The sequence below is a fragment of the Malania oleifera genome, chromosome 4 (genome assembly GCF_029873635.1).
Source record: "Malania oleifera isolate guangnan ecotype guangnan chromosome 4, ASM2987363v1, whole genome shotgun sequence".
Lineage (NCBI taxonomy): Eukaryota > Viridiplantae > Streptophyta > Magnoliopsida > Santalales > Ximeniaceae > Malania > Malania oleifera.
In genome coordinates, this window is record NC_080420.1 from 25,446,466 (window position 1) to 25,467,883 (window position 21,418).

The 21,418-nt window shown below is 37.1% G+C and overlaps 1 protein-coding gene across 3 annotated transcripts in view; it reads right to left on the reverse strand.

Moving 5' to 3' along the window:
* LOC131153586 (mediator of RNA polymerase II transcription subunit 25) overlaps positions 1–21,418 on the reverse strand; it is a 109,527-nt gene that overhangs the window by 36,350 nt on the left and 51,759 nt on the right. For 2 of the 3 annotated variants that reach the window (XM_058105998.1, XM_058105997.1), the window contains exons 7-9: positions 18,736–18,946; positions 2,615–2,682; positions 1,628–2,476 (exon numbers count right to left, since the gene is read on the reverse strand). In XM_058105998.1, coding sequence (XP_057961981.1) covers positions 1,628–2,476; positions 2,615–2,682; positions 18,736–18,946 — 1,128 coding nt within the window. The remainder of the gene's footprint in view (positions 1–1,627; positions 2,477–2,614; positions 2,683–18,735; positions 18,947–21,418) is intronic. The other variant, XM_058105999.1, reaches the window with a different exon arrangement.

Genomic DNA, 21,418 nt, shown 5'->3' on the forward strand with positions numbered 1-21,418 from the left:
GCCAAAATAGGTGCATTTGGAGGTTGTGCGCACAATCGTATGCTAGAGCTTGATGTAGCGTTGAAAAGATATGACTCATAATTGTTTCAATATAGGGGTATTTTTGGATCTGGGTTCTAGAGGATATTTTAGTCTTTTGCCCTCTCATGTGCTTTCTATTTATAAAAATAAATCAACACTGGAACAATCAGCAGTTTCTTTTATCCTTCTTCACTGTCCGGATTATTCTGGTCTCGACAGGATTATATGAAGCAGCTTTATTAAAGAAATTCTAACTTATTTGTTTAAGAAAAGGAGAAACCAAAAAGTTGTTTTAGCATTCAATTGCAACAGATGGAATAATTTATGGAAATGCTGAAAAGGATGTAGAGTTAAAGCAAGTTGACTAAAATGAAGTGCTTCGGGAATGCTGTTTGATAGTAGAATACCCTTATGGACAAAAGGAAAGCTTTATAGGATGGCTATAAGACCAGCCAATGATTTATGGATCAGAATGTTAGGCAACTAAGAAACAACATATTCAAAAAATAACTCAATTGTCTTCCAAAAAGAGATGTGGCTATGTTGAAGAGACAATTATCTCATTTGCAAACATATCTGGGTGGGATTAAATATATAATGGGGTTGCCTGATATTGTAATCATCGTTGATCAGCAATAAGAAAATACAAACTTTTGAGAATTCAAATGGAGAAATTACAAAAATATTTAGAACGAGATAGATCTCGACAATATGACTTTCTATATCCACTTATTTTTCAAGAGTATATTCATGTACTTGCTTATGATCATAGATCGATTTTGTTAGAAAATGTAGGTTATAAAAATGAATTCAGTTCACTAATTGTGAAACGTTTAATTATTCGAATGTATTCACAGAAGCATAAGTTGCTGAAATGCAAATGTCAAGGTCGATGAATGATATAATAGTAAAGGATAAATTAAGGAACAGACCTACTCATAATAAGTTAGGCCCAGCATCAATTGAAGAAAAGATAAGGAAGGGGCAGCCTAGATGGTTTGGACAATTCAAATATAGACCAAATAGCGCACCAACGACAAGGAGTGAGCAAATTACTGTTACTGGAAGTCAAAGCGGGAGGGGTAGACCTAAATTCATCAAATGAGATAGTGAAGAGGGATCTAATAGCTCTTAAGCAGAAAAAGGTAATGCCACCAATCATGTGAATTGGCAGAAAAAGATTCATGTAGCTGACCTAACCTGGTGAAGACCTAAGCTTGATTTGTTGTTGTTGTTACCTTTTTTTTATGCATGCCAAGATAATGTTGCGAATGCTTCCAAACATTTTTTTTAACAAGGGAAAAAACTATATATGCTGCAGATAGGTAATCTTCACTACAGCTAGTTAAGCAGGTGACTTATTTATTTATTTGATTGAAGAGATGGTTCAGCTGATATCTAAACACATAATAATTACCTACTAGAGAAAACTATTTGCATAACAAAGGATTCTTGTGTAATTCAAAGGCAACAAACTTCTAAACAACTGCAACATTTAGAGATAATATTGATGTCAAAATAACCATTCAATTTTTTGGAAAGCATCATTGCCCTCTGCAGTCAACAAATGTTACTTCAATCACTCAAAAATGAACATTAGATGTACCTCCCACACTTTCACATATTTGGATTGTGCGGATTGCAAAGTACTCGATGGTTGCTGTGGTAAGGGCATATTTGCAGCAGAATTGTTGTTTGTGCCAAGAGTTTGCATTCCCGATTGTACTGATTGAGACATTCCTGGAGTGGGAATCATTGTGCCAGTGCCAGTGCCAGTGCCAGTGCCAGAAGAAATAGCTGATTGACCAAGGGCATTCATCATGTTCTGGTTCATGCCAATTCCGCTTTGTACCATTTGTGCTCCTGAAATATTTCCTGAGCTCATGCCCGATACTGATTGGCTAATACTAACTCCTTGAAGATTACCCAATGACTGTGAGATGCCTAGATTTGGATGGCCAGAAACATTCGAATTTGCAGAAGTGAATGAACCAAGTGCAGAGTTTTGTGCAACTTGTGCAGTCCCTGCCAGGGTTCCTGACCCAGTGATTGATGTACCTGATTGCCCAGATGAGAAAACTGTCTGAGCAGGCGGCACAGAAGATGCCATCCCACTGGATATCATATTTGACATATGCATGGCCATAGGAGTTCCACCCATCGGTTGAAGACCTATAGAGGTTCCCCCAGTCAGAGCTGCAGAGTTCATCACTTGTCGTGCTTGGCAAAGATTGTTCAGAATGCTCACATTTGCAGCAGCAGGAACTGCAGGACGTAAGGACTGTGACATTGGTTTCGATTCTTGCACATTGTCAACGTTTGAGATCATGTCCTGAGAAGAAGAGGGTGGTGATGATGTCTGCAAGCTTGGGACTCCTTGAGAAGGAGCGCGTGAAACAGGTGGAATATGTGGAAACGAAGGTCCAGATACTATCGAAGTAACAGTGCTTGGCTCCTAGAATAGTGTGCCATTAGTTAATAACCACTAAGTATTACAACATAAAAAATAGAACAAAATAAAAAAGGATAACAATAGCATTCTCTTACTGCAAAAAAAAAAAATCTAAAAAATGAAAGGATCTCTGAATCTTACAACTTTTACAGTTGCAGTGGGAACATTTCCAGCAGAAATTGGTGGCCGATTCATGATAGATCCATTCACTGAGAAGGTGTGTAAAAGACGTTGTAAGCATTTCATCAAGCCAAATGTGGAGCATAAAAATATCCATTGACAATGATGATGCCATTAGCCTACCGACGATGATTAGTACTTAATTGTCTAGAACAAATAGCTGAGATATTTTGTACTATAGCCTATGCCTGATGTTCCAGGTGCAATAGAAATATCACCATATCAGCCATAAAATTTTAGAGAAATGCACTAGTATTATAAATTGGACTAAAAGAATTTGATCCCAGACATTTATGATTCTTCTCTCCATTATTTGAATAAGTCTCTGTCACACTGCTACTCTACAAGTAGCTGCATAAATTATACTTTTGTTCAAATTATTGAACTAAAAAGTAAAAAATTTAAATTAGAAAAAAAAAAAAAGAGAGCTGTAAAGTTATGACAAATATAGCAAAATTATTGTGGAGGGAGGCAATAAAAAAGGAAGAGAAAAGCAAAGTGAAAAAACTACATCATATTGGACAATGAAACTAAGCACATTCTATTATTTACCATTATCTAAACAAAGAGCACAAAAGATCTTTCAGCTCAGCAACTGCAAGTGTCACTCTATACTTAAGTACTCCCTTAAAATCCCAAAAACCATTGAAATCATTTGTTCTCCCTCCTGTCAAACTCTTCTTCAAAACAGAATTAACATATGCCCCCCCCCCCCCCTCTCCCTATTCAATAAGTTCCTCCCACAAGCTCCTAATCCTGAGAAATTTGTCTGCATACTATGGGCCATAAAATGCCTAGACTACCACAAAAGCATGCATGATACTTCTAGAATAGATATCAATGTCGCCTAATGTGTAATGTATCTTGAAACAGGTCGTTTAAGCAGAGGTCCTCTTAGCATTGAAAGCAAAACAAACCAAATGACAAGATGTCGGTAAAACTACCAGATTAAGCAACATGTCATGCTGCAAATTTGCTAATACACAGCCCCACCAATATTGTTCACTCTAGGGAGTGTTTTCCCCTCGTGGCTTTAAAAAAACACATCATACTGTTGGGCAAAGCCATGGCCACACTCCTCACGAGGCTAGTTGTCCTCTACGCCCCACATCACTAAGCAATCTTCCAAGCTCTGATACCAGTTGATGCAAATGAGTGTAGAATAGTATAACAATTCGCAAATAAAAGCTCAGATTCCAGAATAGTTTTTTAGCAACCTTTCATGATTCAAATAACTACAGAATCCTCAAAATAATAAAGAGGTCACTCCCGTTACTAGGCACAGCCAAAAAATAGGGCAACTTTTAGAAACAACAGCAAGTTAATCTTCATATTAGTACCTGTCTTGGCACATTTTCGGAATCGTAATAGCAGCTTTCTGCTAGCCCCTCACGCCTTTAGCAGCAATGGAGGGATTGTTAGGCACCAAAGGGTCAAATCCTCAAAGCCCAAGCCTCCAAATCTTCAAACCCTAGCTAGTCAGGACCTAAGCTCAGGAGAGAAATCATCTAAAATATAAATGCCAAAAATCTCCTGGAAACTAAAGGCTCCTATTTATACCCACCCCAAGGCTTCCAAGAGAAGCCATCCCAGGCTTCCAAGAGAAAACTCCAATTTTGCATATAACCCCACTCTAAAACCACTCATCTTCTAAAGTCCTGACAAAAATAAATCTCACCACAAAAATCCTCATAGCTGAATTGACCAAAATGGACCCCAAAATACAGAAATTATAGAAATACACCCTAGCACCCAAAAATAGGGTTGCTTGATATAAGCAGAAAATTTTAAAAACATTGCAGACTTGCATCATTCCCCTCTTCTTAGAAAGGAATCACCACCATTCGAGTTGTCATCTTGGCTACCTAGCACATGTCAGGGTCAATCTTCATGAATTCCTCCACACTAATCCATATATTCTCATAATCAGGTCTTCCAGCCCATTTTTCCAAGAATTTGAAACAAAGACTTTGTACCTTGCAAGATGTGGCTTCATGCCAGCCCCATTTTTCTACCTTGCTAGATGTGACTTTGGTGAAATTCTTGCAATCAAGACTTCATGTATCACCATGGACTGGGTCCAAGTCAACCACATTAAAATTGGTGATACATCCAAACCATGAGGGAGTTAACTCCATATGCATTTTCACCAAATTTGCATAGAACTTTGCATGGTCCAATATTTGACTTTTCAACCTGTGGTCAGCAAGGTTTTAAATTTTGATTTCAACTCAAATTTTGAAGCTCCAAAAGTACAGAAATTTCAATGCAATTTTTTTATTTTGACATCCATTTCGATTTCCATTTGAAAAAACAATGGAAATTAGTAGTAAAACATGGAATTCTTTTATAAAAATGTAAGTTTTAGGATTAATATCTTACAAATAAATACATCTGTGCTGAGTATGAGGTGCAATGGTTGTAATATAATATGTGTATTAAACATAACATAATATAATGTGTATTGAACATATTTTTAATATAATGTGCATTAAACATATTCCACTAATATAAATGAAATTCAAAAATCAATTAAATATTATTTATTAGACAAACAAAGATAATTTACATGAATGGTTAAATAAATTTTTGTTGTAAGTTAAATTTTTCATATAGTTTCAAAAGCCCTAATAATAACCTTTTGTTTCAATCTATACATACATACATATATATATACTAAGAAAAATTAAGGGAGCAATTTCACTTTGCGTCTAAATCTCACATTTGAACTCCAAGGAAATTTGGTTCTATAATTAACTTTTTGACAAGTTTCACTAAAATTTTGAGGTTTCAATAAATTTTGGATGACTTGTTAAAATTTTGACAGAAATTATGCAAGATGGAAATCAACTGCATTTCAATTTCAAGGATGATGGAAAGCAGAAATTTTGATGGAAATGTGAACAATTTTGAGGAAATTTAAGACCATGGTGATAAGCACTTGCTCTAAATCTTTCTTTCCAAAGGAAAACCATCAAAGCACAAACCTGACACTCCTTGAACAGCCTGTGATGATTAGCAGAATCCTTGTAGAGTTGGTTCACACATTCAAGCCTCCTTTAGATGCTTTCTTGGACCCCTTTTAAACTTTCAGCATAGGCCATAGCATTGTCACTATGCCTTGACTGGTGTTGTCCATCACAAGGCATTGCAATAAAATTTCCACTGTTGTACTGCAATTTTAGCATAGGCTATCAAGTCCCATAGCCAAGTGTTGTCCATCACAAGGCATTGCAATAAATTCCCAAAACATCTGTTCACCACTTCAGTTTGCCCATTTTCTTGAGTGGATAGGCACTGTTGTACTGCAATTTTATAGCCAATAACTTCCATAAGGTCTTCCAAAAATGGCTAAGGAACTTTGTGTCACAATCACATATAATAATTTTGGTACCCCATGTAAAATCTGAGAACTTCCCAAAGAAAAGAGTAGCCACAAGGGCTGCATCCAAAGTCTTGTTGCATACGATAAAGTGAGCCATCTTTTAAAACTGGTCCACAACTACAAAGATAGAGTCAAGACCCCTAGTTGTCCGTGGCAATCCGAGCATAAAATCAATGCTAACATGAACCCACGGGGCTAAAGGTCTTGGTAAAGGAGTGTAAATATCTGCATTCTGCTGCTGCCCCTTTGAAACTTGGCAAGTGTACCACCGATCAACATACTTATACACATCTCGGCACATGGAAGGCGAAAAATACCTTTCAGCCACTAAATTTAGCTTCTAATCCCTGCCAAAATGACCTCCTAAGTCCTAAACCTACCGCATGCAATTCATACATCATGTATTCCCTCAAATTCTGCACGCATATCACAATCCCTAGCTAAAAATTTCTCAAGAATTTCAAGAAAAATAAGGGTCTTGTTTGTATTGTTCCTTGATTAGCTCCAACCCAACAACACCCAATAGACACGGTTTTTAGCAAATATGCCCCTCTAATCAAAGCATCTGCAACCCTATTTTACAAATTAGCCTTATGTCTCAAAGAGAAAGTGTACTCTTGCAAGAATGCCACCCATTCAGCATGCCTACAACTTAGCTTCTTTTAGGAATTGAGATATCTCAAGGCCGCATGGTCAGAATTCAGAATAAATTACCTTTGATAAGGTAATGCAGCTAGAATTTCAATGTTTGAACAATAGCATAAAACTCTAGGTCATAAGTAGAGTAGTTTTGGAAGTCTTTTCGAGTTTCTTGCTGAAATAAGCCACTAGTCTTCCTTCTTGACTCAAGACAGCCCCAATTCCAACCTTTGATGCATCACGATCAACTTCAAAGAGCTTATAAAAATCAAGTCACGCTGAAATTGACGCTTGGGTCATCATCTTCTTTATCTTCTCAAAGCTCCCTCCAACCTCCAGAGTGCAATTGAACTACCCTCCTATGAGACACTTAGTGATGGGTGAAACTATAGTGTTGAAACTCCTTATGAATAATATCTTGTATATGAGGCCAAACCATGAAAACTTCTTATTTTAGTGATTGTTCTTGGAGTAGGCCAACTGGCTACAGCTTCAATCTTTGATGGTTCAACTTCTATACCATTCTCTGAGACAATGAAACCTTAGAAGTCCAACATGTCTGATTACGCGTCAAAGTTGCGTAATTAGGCGTTTAAAATCATGCATTAAAGATTATAATTTTAATTAAATGTCTATTTATGTTCAGTATTTCAACATTGAGCTCATTTGAGATAATTATCCAATTTTTGCCGTAAAGTTACGGATATTCGTGTTTTATTATTATAGGATATTTTTTAGAAATTAAAACCGAGTCATGCATGCAAAGAGAGGCCGTGTACGTGAGCCGTGTGCGTGTGTGAAGGAGCTGAGCCATGCATGACGAAGCAGGCCATATATTATGAAGCCTTGCATGGATTTATATGGGTCGTATCAAGCTTGAAGAGAGACCGTGCGTGATGGCCTGGGAACTGTGGGGTGATTTCATGCATGAAGAGGCCGTGAGAGGACAAAAGCATGCATGGGCCATGCCATGCTGCGCCTTAATACAAAATCTGGAAGAATTTGTGAGTTGGGTGTGCATGAGAATCGGAGAAAGAAGCTGGGCCGGCAGTTTTGATGTGACCACGTGAGTGGGCTTTGAAGCCCATGTAGACAACACGCCAAGCCGGGTAGCCCATGTGTGAAGAGGCGCTGAAAGGAGCAGCCGTTCTTGGGGGAGGAAATAAACAATGAAAAAAATATCAAAAAAAGTAGGGGCTAGTGTGTGTGCGCTTTGGAGTATTTAATGAAAAGTGAGGCTAGGGGCTGCCAACAAAGCAAGCCGTAGGGCATTTATTGGAAAAAATTGGAGGCTGGAAAGGTGTAGTCGAATTGCAAATTGGAAAAGGTGAGGGCATTAAAGTAAAAATGCAAAGTTAGGGTTTATCATTTGGTAAGCTTTTAGTAGGTTTTTGGGGGTCACCTCGCCTAGGGAAGAGCGCCGCACCAGAGGAAAAACAGCAGCTTGCTGCTGTGTGAATCCTCACGGCCATCTCTCTCAATCTCTCTCTCTCTCTCTTTCTCTCTCTCTTCCTCTCTTTTTTATTCTTTTGTTAATTAATTATTTATTGTCATTTACTGCCTTGTCATTACATATTTTAGCATTTAGTTTGAAAGTTTGTATTGATTATTACATTAAGCACTTTTATTTAGAGTTCATGTTGAGTTTATTTTATTGGTGTGTTTAATTTGTTTTTATTTTTGCTCTCTTCTTCTTTCTCTCTCTCACTCTCTTTGAGTTATTTTAATATTTGTTGAAGCTTTATTAAATTTAGTTTGTCTTCTATTTTATTGTTGCAATGAGTTATTGTGGAATTAATTTGATCCGGAAATTTTGGATTGCAAACATGAGTAGCAAAGTTCTACAACTTGGGTTGCGGTTCAATGTCGGTTGCTTTCCATGATTTATTAGTTTTCCTTCGATGTTATTGTTAAACTTTTACTTGGCTTAAACCGAGAATTGAAGGCATCATTGATAAATCGCTTGCTCTTATTTCTTGTTTTGTTGTTGACGTTAGGCACAACAAAACCTTGATTTAATCTAGGATTTTTATCAATTAACTTTTAAATGAATTTCGGTAGATGCTTAGTGAGAGTATTTATTTTGTTCCGTTTGGATGTGGCAACTTTACTCGAGCTTAAGTTTGAAAATTTCATCTTATTAATGCCTTGATTGGATTAACAAGAAGAGGAGTAAAGCCTAGGAAATTAGTAAATGGTGGAAGCAAAACTACATTGAACCCATAACCCAAGTGTTTGATGAATTGTTTCAGCGAATCTGTTTTGTTTTGGCTGCGTTATTGGATTTATATTTTTGGAATCTTGGTAGGAGTTCAATCTAATTTTAGCACTTTCTAAAGTACTTCCCATTTTGTTTACTGTTCTCATAAACATAAAAGTCCAAAAAGAGTTTCACATAGTATTTTACATCAACAGGTTTTCACTAAACTTTTACAAATACTTTGATAATCAGTGGTTCCTGTGGAATGCGATCCTGGACTTATCCTTGATACAACTTGACACTTCTACACTTGGAAGCACAATTCAGAATGAGTCAAGTTTTTGGCGCCGTTGCCAGAGACCAATTGGTGTCATTAGAGTATTTTTCTGATTACAGAGAGGGTGTTTATAGAGCAATGAATATTTTCACAGCCTGGTTGATATCTATTTCCTCTCTTTTAACCTATTTGCTTTTATTTTATTTTTGCTGTAATCTATTTTTGTTTTATTTCATTCATACTGAGTTTGTATGTCTGGTTGGGCTAGAAATAACACATTTAGACTAGTTAGGACAGACTCATCAATCTCATCATCAAGTGCACCTGTTCCACTTGATTCACTGGAATCAACATCTGACACTCATAGCATCATGGCTGAAAATGAACATCATGATAGGGAGAACACTAACAGGACTCTCAGAGAATACTTGCAACCTGTTAGGACCAGCACCCCGTCTTACATTATTCTACCTTTGAATGCGAATGCTTTTAATTTTAAACCCAGGATAATTCCATTGCTACCTCATTTTCATGGCATTGAATCTGAAAACCCCTATTTGCATATCAAAGAGTTTAAAGAAGTGTGTTCTACATTCATGGATAGAACATGCACTGAAGAGGTCATAAGATTAAAACTGTTTCCATTTTCATTAAAAGACAAGGCTAAGACATGGTTGAATTCCTCAAGACCAAGATCCATTGGGACTTGGCAAGAAATGCAAACCTAGTTTTTAAAGAAATTTTTTCTCGTGCAGAGAACCAATGCCTTGAGTAGACAAATTATGAATTTTTTCCAAAAAGATGTGAAAACATTTTATCATCGTTGGGAACGTTTCAAAGACCTTTTAAATACATGTCCACACCATGAATATGAGAATTGGAGGATCATTAGTTTTTTTTTCTATGAGGGTCTGCAACCAAAAATGAGGCAATTTGTAGAAACCATGCGCAATGGTAATTTTTCAACAAAGGGCCCGAGGAAGCTTTTGAATATTTTGATTATTTGGTTGAAAACGCCCAATCTAGGATGTCTCTAATGTGTATGATAGATCTGAAAAGCAAAAATGTGTTAGTGAGGGTGGTAAATATCAACGAAAAGAAGTTGATGATTTTAATTCTAGGTTGGCATTGATTTCTAAAAGGTGAGATTCCATTGAGCTTATGAAAGTAAATGAAATGTTTGTATTACCATCATCTTCTGAACAATGCAACATATGTGAGGACCCAGAGCATGTGACTAATGCAGGCCCAACAATTCCTACGTTTAAGGAGGTTTTGCTTGATCAATCTAACCCAGTGCATATGGTTTCTAAGAATTATTCTGGACCTTATTCTAATACTTACAATGCAGGCTAGAGAAGTCATCCAAATTTTAGCTCGAAAAATGACCAAGTGGGGCCATCTACACAGGGACAAAGTCAATATGCTCCTTATGCAACAGCTAGCCAAAGTTCAGGAGCCTCTCATTTTGCAAATCAGCCTCTTCCAATGCAAAGGGGAATGGATGACCCCATAGAACAGCTAACTATTAGCTTGCAATAATTTATGCAGAGTCAGAACACGATCGACAACCAAAACTCCCAGGCCATCAATGACATCAAAGGAACCCTCACTAGAATAACCACTACTCAAGTAACCAAGAGAAGGAAAAATTCCCAGCTCAAACCCAACCCAATCCACAAGGGCAAAGTCAATCATCTCATAATACTGGTGAAGGGGGCAATGTGAAATCAGTCAAAACTATTACAACTTTGAGGAATGGTAAGGCTTTGGGTGACCCTGCCCACAATGCAGGAAGTTCAAGTAAAAAGGCTAACCCTCCTCTAGATAGTGGTGAGTCAAGCACTTTAAATTCAAATAATGATGCATGTCCCATACCTGCACCGTTTCCACAGTGTTTGCTTTCTTTGCACAAGGAAAAATAGCATGCTAAATCCTAGAAATTTTTAAGCAAGTTAAGATTAACATTCCACTTCTTGATACTATAAAACAAATTCCTGCTTATGCTAAGTTTCTAAAGGATTTATGCACTGTGAAACGCAAACTAAATGTACAGAAAAAGGTTTTCCTCAATGAGCAAGTTAGTGCTATTATTCAAAATCACACACCACCAAAGTACAGGGATCTTGGGTCACCTACTATTTCATGTGTCATTAGAAATTCTAAGACTGGGCAGGCCTTACTAGACTTAGGTGTAGGGCTCAATTTGCTACCTTATAGTATGTATGAACAACTGGGTCTAGGGGAATTAAAAGCCACTTCAATCACTTTGCAACTTGCTGATAGATCTATAAAACTTCCTAAGGGTATTGTTGAGGACGTCTTGGTTCAAGTAAATAAATTTTATTACCTTCTGGATTTTGTGGTGTTGGATATAAAAGTGTCATCCCACGCAAATTCTTCACCACCTGTGATTTTGAGAAGACCATTCTTAGCAACTTCTAATGCCATAATTAATTGTAGGAGTGGTGTTTTAAAGTTGAGTTTTGGGAATATGACATTAGACCTAAATGTGTTTAACACTTGCAGGCAACCCCAAAATCTGGAAGAACTTCAAGAAATGAACTTTTTGGAAGCCATACTGGATAAAGACACTTTCTTGTTAAAACAAGACAGTCAATTGGAGCATGGTTTATCTGAAACCTTGGAGAATATTGATTCATCTAATGCTAATTCAGAAAATCCTGTTGCAAGTAACAAAACAAACTCGTTGTGGGGACTCAAATTTGGAGACTGGCCACTTATAGCCATAAACCAGCAACCATTGGATGAAATTCCTCCCGAGCCTCCAAACATACCGTGATGTTTTACTTCTCTTTATTTCATTTTGCATTATTTTGTTTTATTTTGTTTGTAGGTACATTTTCTTTTATTTTTATTTTTTTTTTCCTTTACTTCTTTACCCAGGTACTTTTTTATTCTCTCATTGTTTTCTTTTGTTCTTCTGTTGTTATTTTTTTTATTTTACTTCCTTGGATTGCACTCTTTTCAAAGCTGTTCAGGTACTTATTTTTCCTCTTTCTTGTAATTTTTCTTTTACTTCTTTGTTCATCTTATAGTTGTGTTGCTTTACTTTTACCTGCTCTCTTTGGGGAAATTCTTTCATTTCTCCTGCATCATTGAGGGCAATGCTACATTCTAGTTGGGGGGTGGAAGAGAATTTACTTTGCTGTTTGCATGCTTTAAACATATGTTTGTCTACCTTGGGAATGTACTATTATTGAGCTCACAGCATGCTAAATTCCTTATTTGTAAACGTTACATGCCAAAAAAATTTTCCCTTTTTTGAGGATATGGAACATGTAGGATGTAGTGCAATCAGAGTTTAAATCAAAAGAGAATTTTATCCATTTCACTTAGTTTCAACCAAGGGAAGGATGTTGAAAGTCTTGCTACACACACTACACAGGTCAGAAGACTTAGAAAAACTACCTTAGTTCATTTTTGGTTGATGTATACTTCAGTTGTTTGGGACTCTAATGAATCATATCCTAATGGTTTAGGAAAAAAAAAAAAGGAGAAAAAGAAAGAAAAAGAAAAAACTTGAAGCAAATGAAAATAAGAAACAAGTCAGGGATCAATTGCAAAAATAAAAAAAGAAAAGAAAAAAAAATCAAAAAGAGGGAAACAATTGCGTATTGGAAAGGGCTACCTATTATCGGGGTCCTAACTAAACAAAAAAAGTGGGTGCCTTTTAAAGTGTAGTAACGTGAAAGCCACAATTGTACATTCATGCATTGGAAATGGCTACCTGCTACTGAGGTCCTAACTAAACAAAAAAGTGGGTGTCATTTAAAGTGTAATAATGTGAAAGCCGCCAATACAATGGTTTTGAATTAGACCGCGCGGTTGTCTCAGACTAATTGTTGTGATTGAAACCATTCATATCTATTGGTAGTCAATCATGGAATTCCAGCCTTATTCTCATGACACGTGAGCTTTGCTACTTTCCAATACCTTGGTTGGTTTACTAATGGTGTATAAGTCTCTCAGTTGATACGTAACTTGGATTAATCTGTTTCCTGTGCTCCTAAACTCATTAAGCATATTTCATGGCCTGTGATTTTCATCAGTATTGGAATTTTAGTTGCTACTCCCTTGGTTTGAATGCATTCACGTTATTTTCTAGAAACTAGCAAAACGATAGTTGAGGGGTGTGATTACGCATCAAAGTTGCATAATTAGGCGTTTAAAATCATGCATTAAAGATTATAATTTTAGTTAAATGTCAAGTTATGTTTAGTATTTCAGCATTGAGCTCATTTAAGATAATTATCCAATTTTTGCCGTAAAGTTACGGATATTCGTGTTTTATTACTGCAGGATAATTTTTTGAAATTAAAGCCGAGCCATTCACACAAAGAGAGGCCATGTACATGAGCCATGTGCGTGTGAAGGAGCCGAGCCATGCATGAAAAAGCAGGCCATATATTATGAAGCCTTGCATGGATTTATATGGGTCGTATCAAGCTTGAAGAGAGAACGAGCGTGATGGCCTGGGAACCGTGGGGTGATTTCATGCATGAAGAGGCCGTGAGAGGACAAAAGCATGCATGGGCCATGCCATGCTAGGTCTTAATACAAAAGCTGAAAGAATTTGTGAGTTGGGCGTGCATGAGAATTGGAGAAAGAAGCTGGGCTGGCTGTTTTGACGTGACCATGTGAGTGGGCTTTGAAGCCCATGCAGACAACACGCCAAGTCGTAGGGCATTTATTGCAAGAAATTGGACGCTGGAAATGGACAGTTGAATTGCAAATTGGAAAAGGTGAGGGCATTAAAGTAAACATGCAAGGCTAGGGTTTATCATTTGGTAAGCTTTTAGTAGGTTTTTGGGGGTCGCCTTGCCTAGGGAAGAGCGCCGCACCAGAGGAAAAACTGCAGCTTGCTGCTCTGTGAATCCTCACGGCCATCTCTCTCGATCTCTCTCTCTCTCTTTCTCTCTCTCTTCCTCTCTATCTCTTTTTAGTCTTTTGTTAATTAATTATTTATTGTCATTTACTGCCTTGTCATTACATATTTTAGCATTTAGTTTGAAAGTTTGTATTGATTTTTACATTGAGCACTTTTATTTAGAGTTCATGTTGAGTTTTTTTATTGGTGTGTTTAATTTGTTTTCATTTTTGCTCTCTTCTTCTTTCTCTCTCTCTCTCTTTGAGTTATTTTAATATTTGTTGGAGCTTTATTAAATTTAGTTTGTCTTTTATTTTATTGTTGCAATGAGTTATTGTGGAATTAATTTGATCCGGAAATTTTGGATTGCAAACATGAGTGGCGAAGTTCTACAACTTGGGTTGCGGTTCAATGTCAGTTGCTTTCCATGATTTATTAGTTTTCCTCCGATGTTATTGTTAAACTTTTACTTGGCTTAAACCGAAAATTGAAGGATTCATTGATAAATCGCTTGCTCTTATTTCTTGTTTTGTTGTTGACGTTAGGCACAACAAAACCTTGATTTAATCTAAGATTTCCATCAATTAACTTTTACATGAATTTCGGTTCATGCTTAGTGAGAGTATTTATTTTGTTCCGTTTGAATGTGGCAAATTTACTCGAGCTTTGGTTTGAAAATTTCATCTTATTAATGCCTTGATTGGATTAACAAGAAGAGGAGTAAAGACGAAGAAATTAGTAAATAGTGGAAGCAAAAGTACGTTGAACCCACAACCCAAGTGTTTGATAAATTGTTTTAGCGAATCTTTTTTGTTTTGGCTGCGTTATTGGATTTATATTTTTGAAATCTTGGTAAGAGTTCAATCTAAATTTAGCATTTTCTCAAGTACTTCCCATTTTGTTTACTGTTCTCATAAACATAAAAGTCCAAAAAGAGTTTCACATAGCATTTTACATCAACAGGTTTTCACTAAACTTTTACAAATACTATGATAATCAGTGGTCCCTATGGAATACGATCCTGGACTTATCCTTGATACAACTTGACACTTCTACACTTGGAAGCACAATTTAGAATGAGTCAATGTCCACCATGAATCTGCACTCCTTTATATTAAGAAAAAGCTGATTTCGCCTCAAGAACATAGGATAGCCCTCAAATGATTAATGACTTTGCTTGTCCATGCTATACACCAAAATATCATCAAAATAAACAACAATAAACTTCCAAATGAAAGTTCTTAGCACCTGCTTCATAAAACTCATGAAGGTACTAGGTGCATTAGACAACCTGAAGGGCATGACCAGCTACTCATTGAACCCTTCCTTGGTCTTAAGGCTGTTTTCCACTCATCTCCAAGCCTGATTCTGATTTGGCAATAACTACTCCTCAAGTCAATCTTGGAATAAATCTGAGACCCAGCTAGCATGACAAGCATATCATCCAATCTTGGAATAAGACACCTGTATTTAATAGTGATTTTGTAGATAGCCATGCTGTCCGCACACATTCTCCGAGCTCCATCCTTCTTAGGAGTGAGTAAAGCAGATATGGCACAAGGAATTAGGCTTTCTTGAATAAATCCCTTCTCTAAGAAGTTTGGGCTCATTTGATAGAGGACATATGTAATGTAGCACTTGGTAAAAGATCAATTTGGTGTCCCTCATGAGAGGAAGCCTGTCAGGTAACTCATCCAGCATCACATTATTTAACTGATTTAAAAATTTCTTTGACATCATTTGGGAACTCCAATTGCAGCTTCCCTTCCTTTTGACAAAGGACATAAAACAGCACACTTTCCTTACATTCTTCAGCAAAATCCTTTATTTAAAAGAGCAAGTGAACATCCATTTTCTCGCCTCGTAACATCACCATCCTTCATCAGCTTCAGCACAAGCTTCTTTTTTTTTCTTTTTTTTTTTTCACCTTCACAAAAAATGAATAAGTAATTTTGATACCATAAGGGATTATGCCTCTATCATATTGCCAAGGTCGCCCAAGAAGAAGACATCCATCCATGGGAGCCACATCACAATGAACAGATTAAAGGAACTGATTGAGAAATTAACGATGCATCTTGAAGAGGCAATTACCTCAATACCTTCATTGAACCAAAAAACCCAGTATGGCTGTGGACGTCCTTCAGTTTTCAATCCCAACTTGTCTAGCATCTCTTGAAAAACTAGATTCTCACTGCTCCCACTATCGATTATCAATTTGCAAAGCATTCCACCAGCTGTATAGATTCAAAATACTAAAACCTCGCCAAGGACATTACCTTCAATCGCTTCTTCCGCTACATCCTTTTCAGTTTCTAGTTGCTGCTCTTGGTCCTCGAGAATTGCAAAATTCTCTTCACAATCAGCCTCTTATTCCTCAGAAAAAATAACCCTGCCCTCAGCACTCTTTGGACAGTCATTGTACTTGTGCCCAAAGCTCAAAGCACCTGTAGAATTTCACTGCTGTTTTGCCCCAGCTTGCTTGGGGCTACTTTCCCACTATTGTTGTTGATTGGTAGGTTAGCACATATAGGGGCTGCTGGCTGACTAACTCTAGTGCTGCTACCCATTTTACTAGTTGATGCACCACTGCTGTGATCTGTCCTAGGCTTCTTAAGCATGTTGCAAGCAAATAGTGAATTTTTCATGCAAGCTGACAGGCATCACTCACCTTAAAAGGCCACTGCAAGGTTACTTGGTCTTGTATGGTCATTTTGAGACCATTCAAATAGTGACTAATCCTTTGACCATCTGTTTCAAGCAACACTGCACCTCATTGGATGCTTACGAAACTCTTGGTTATACTCTTAGCTGACTTCTCATGCTACCTCAAGTTTTGAACCCTTTGGTACAAGGTTTGCTCATAATCCCCAGGAAGGAATAGAGCCTTCGGCTTCTCTTTCATCTTGTTCCATATTTTGATTTTCCCTGTTTCCTCACAATCATTTTGATAATGTTTCCACCAAATAGAAGCAGGTCCCCTAAGCTTTGCTCCTGCAAGCTTCACTTTCCTCTCTTCTAGCACATCTTTCCACTCAAAATAGCTCCCAATCCTATCAACCCAATCTAGGAATTCTTTGGCTTCAATATCGCCATCAAATTCTAAAATATATACTTGTACACCATACTATTTGGAATTTTGTAAAGCACATACAATGCGATCTTCCCATTTTGGAGGCCTTTCATTTTGCCATCCAGGCCTTTCAGTTTCAGAACTCCTATCATCACTGGAGTTTCAATATCAACCTCAGATTACTCAATGATTTCATTTCTTGTTCCTCTATCAAAATCATATTCATTATCGCCTTCATTTTGACGCCCTTTATTACGCGTAGCTCGTTTAACAAGCTGAGTAAGTTGTCTAACTTGTTTCTGCAGCTCTCCAAACATCTCAACAGTCATGTATCTACCTCTACAGTCCCTATTTCCTCTTCCACCTCCTATGGCAATGAACCCAAAAGATCGCACAATTTGATGCAAATAGGTCCCGCCAGCACAATATTGTCCGCTTCGGGGAGTGTTTACCCCTTGCGACTTTAAAACGCATCATAGTTGGTAAAAAGACCCAACCCACATAAGACGCCCTTCCCCATACACTTCCCGACCAATGTGGGACATATCCCTCATCCCTCATTGGAGCCTATGGGGCAAAGCCATGGGCAAACTCACCCCTCCTCACAAAGCTTGTTATCCTCTAGGGTAAGGTTCTAGGCTTTGATACCAATTGACGCACATAAGTGTAGAGTATAGAAAAATTAGCAAATAAAAGCTGAGATTTCAAAATAGTGTTTTAGCAACTTTTCTTGATTCAAATACCTACTGAATCCTCAAAATAATAAAGAGGGAGTGATAATAAAGAGGTCATTCCTGTTTCTAGGCACAACCAAAAAATAGGGCAATTTTTAGGAGAATTTTCAGGCACAACAAGAAATCAAATCCTTAGATTAGTACCTATGTTAGCACTGTTTCAGAATCATAACACTGGCTTTCTGCTAGCCTCTCACGCTTTTAGCAGCAATGGAGGGGGCTGGTAGGGATTGTAGGATCGAATCCTCAAAACCCAAGCCTCCAAATCTTCAAACCCTCTCTGGAGGGAAATCTTCTCAAAGGCAAATGCCAAAAATCCTCCTGGAAAAGTAGCTAAAGGCTCCAATTTATACCAGCCTCAAGGCTTCCAAAAAAATCCATCCAAGGCTACCAAGAAAAGCCAACTTCCATTTTGAACATAACCCCCTCCGAAATCCACATATCTTCAAAAGCCCAACACCAAAAAAAAATCCATCACAAAAATACCCCCTGAATATTACAAAAGACTCCCAAAGCTGAGTTGACCAAAATGAACTCCCAAAATTTAAAATTACAAAAATTACCCCTAGCACCCACAAATAACACCACTTGATATAAGTATAAAATTAAATAAAGGTTACAAAATTGCATCACTATCTCATCTCTTTTAATGAGAATAACAGCCCAAGAAAAACCAATCTTGAAAGCCAAGGAATTAAGTAATGTGGTCTTTTTAATTTTTATTTTATATTATTTTTTAAAAATAGCAGAAAAGAAAAAAGAAAAAGAATATTAAAAACAAAAATTAGATATCCACTCTTGGCAATGAAGGTGGAACCCAATCTCTTTGAAGGAAAAGGGAATTTTGACAGATTTGGCTTGATTGGTCCAATGCACAACCAACCTGATGGAATTGAATTTGGAGGTGGTGCAGAAACTGGAGGAGCAGACGCCATATCCAGTTTTACGGGACTCTGATTTGAAGGTAAACTTGTAATTCCAGACCGACTCAAAGCAGCACGTGCCTCCATGAAATTCTCTGAAATTAGAACAAGAAACTGAGAATTTTTAACATTGTCAACTGGTGGATCTGCTCCTTGAGGGTTGCGTTTTCCCTGAATTGAAAAAAAATACATATATATATGTCAATAGCCAGCCCCAGATGACCTTTCTTTAATACCATGTTGAAGAATTGGGTAAATTGGAAAACTAAATTACAACGATATGTCTCTCCCTATATTTATAACATATGGCAAGTACATAACAATGATCATAATACCTTTACTAACTCAACCTTAATATCATATCAATAACACATATTCATTATGCTTAATGACCAAAATACTCAGATGAAACAAGAAAGAACAAATATGTGCTATGAGACTCAATCCTAGGATGAATGAAAAAGCTATTGTGCTTTCTTAAGTGACAGACTTGGCAACCTAGACAATAAATAAATTTAAAACTTGTTGCAACACCAAAAGAAATGGATGTCGTAGTTGAGCATATAATTGGTCCAAAGAAAGGGCATGGAGAAGAGAATGAAAATGTAGTAGTTTAGAACTACGACCACCTTCATTAAAGCAAATAATTCATCCTTCTTAAGCCTTCCATCGATGTTCTTTCTCTAGGCAATGAGAAGGATAAAAGGTCATTGAATAGGTCACAAACATTGTCAAGCAACTTACGCATAACAAATTAAGGAACATTTGGCCAAATACTTCACAAATGAAAAGATGAACATAAGGAAAAGAGAGGATATCTCTACAATGAGAAATAGGAGTAAGTGAACCAGCAACAACCAAGAAAGGCTGGATTCAGTACATGGTTAGAAGCTTTGTTCTACCTCAGCATGAAAAAATAGCACTAAATTGGAAGATTCATATGAACAAAATAATGATCTACTTTTTGGAACAAAATTGGGGATATACTAGCATGTTTGCCTTATCACTTCTCAGCTGAAAGACTAACTCAAAAGTTCCCAAGGATCTCAATAACTATCTAGATGATAGTTGAATTGAAAGTTTGAAGCAGGACAGCAAGAGGCAACTCTGGAGGTGGCAGAGACTTTTAATAGGTCTACTCATTTTGGACAATCTTCTAAGATTTTTTCAAGCTTCTCTATAGGTTCAGGAAATCTTCTTGACGAGGAAGCTTTGGCTGATGATTTCCTTTCATAGCCAGTCTTTACTGCATTCGGTGACTGATCCTAAATCTGCGTTTTCTATTTCTAATACTTGCAATAAGTTAATTAGTTCTGGCAAAGGTATCTAATCTACATCTGTGGTTGACCTTCTTGAAAAGAATTACCTTTCTTGACAAAGAGAATTAGATCCTATAGGAGGGACTTTAGCTCTTGATCCACTTGAAGATGAGATAGGCAGTCAGGACCCCAAGAGCTTCTGAACAGGTTGGGGTGCTTTATTGTTAATCTTTAGGCTAGGCTGTTTAGATTGTTGCTTCCCCTATAACCTATGAAGGGAAATAAAGAGGGTGGAGAAAGAATTACAAAAATTAGCCTCTAAGAAACTATGGATGGGGGAAATGGTACAAGAATTGAGGATAGTAAGGTTGTAGAATGAAGATCTTGAGTTGGAATATTAGGATATCATTGTTAAGGTTGCCACAAACTCAACAGCCCAAATTGGAGGCAGTGGATGGTATTCTTGTTAGGAGTATTTGGGACTCTAGATTCAAAATTGTGTTTGGTTAGCATCCACTAGTTACTCAACAGGTGTTGTGATCATTTTACTCGACAGGTGTTGTGATCATTTGGGATACCAAGTTCACTATCAAAATAGATATTCTTACTTCTTACTAGTTTCTTTTTCGTGCCTATTTATTTGGATGTCAAAGGGAAGGGTCAATGGTGGTTTACATCATTTATGGAACGAATATCCCCCCCGGTTGAGAAGTATTTGTGGGATGAATTAGCTGAAGTTTATGGCTTGTGTTTCCCCATTGGTGTTTGGGCGGTGACTTTAATGTCATTAGATCCACTAATGAGAAATTGCGAGATTCTAGAATTACCTCTAGCATGAATGGTTTTGATACTTTTATTAGGGAGAGTGATCTAAGAGATATTCCACTCTCGAGTGCCCAACTTACTTGGTTTGCAAATGGCACTAGGTTAGTGAAAACTAGGATTGATAGTTTTCTATTTACCACAAATTGGGAAGATACTTTTCCCACCCTAACTCAAGACGTACTCCCGGGAGTCGTTTTTGATCATTGTCCTTTGACTCTTGAACCTAATCCTATCAAATAGGGTCTTACTCCTTTTAAATTTGAAAACATGTGGTTCACTCAACTGATTTTCGGAATTTGGTTAGGAATTGGTGGGGAGAGTGCACTGTGAAAGGATAGGAAGGTTTCTATTTTGTGAAAAAATTGAAGCATATGAAAGAAAAATTAGAAGTTTGGAATTTTGACACTTTTGGTGATGTTTGATCTGAAGAAAAAGGCATTCTTAAGGAACTAGATGTGATTGATAGGTTGGCTAAGGGACCTCTTTTTGAGGACAATACTAGTAGACAAGTCTAGTTGTCCAATGACTTTGAACAAGTTATTTTTAGAGAAGAGATAAG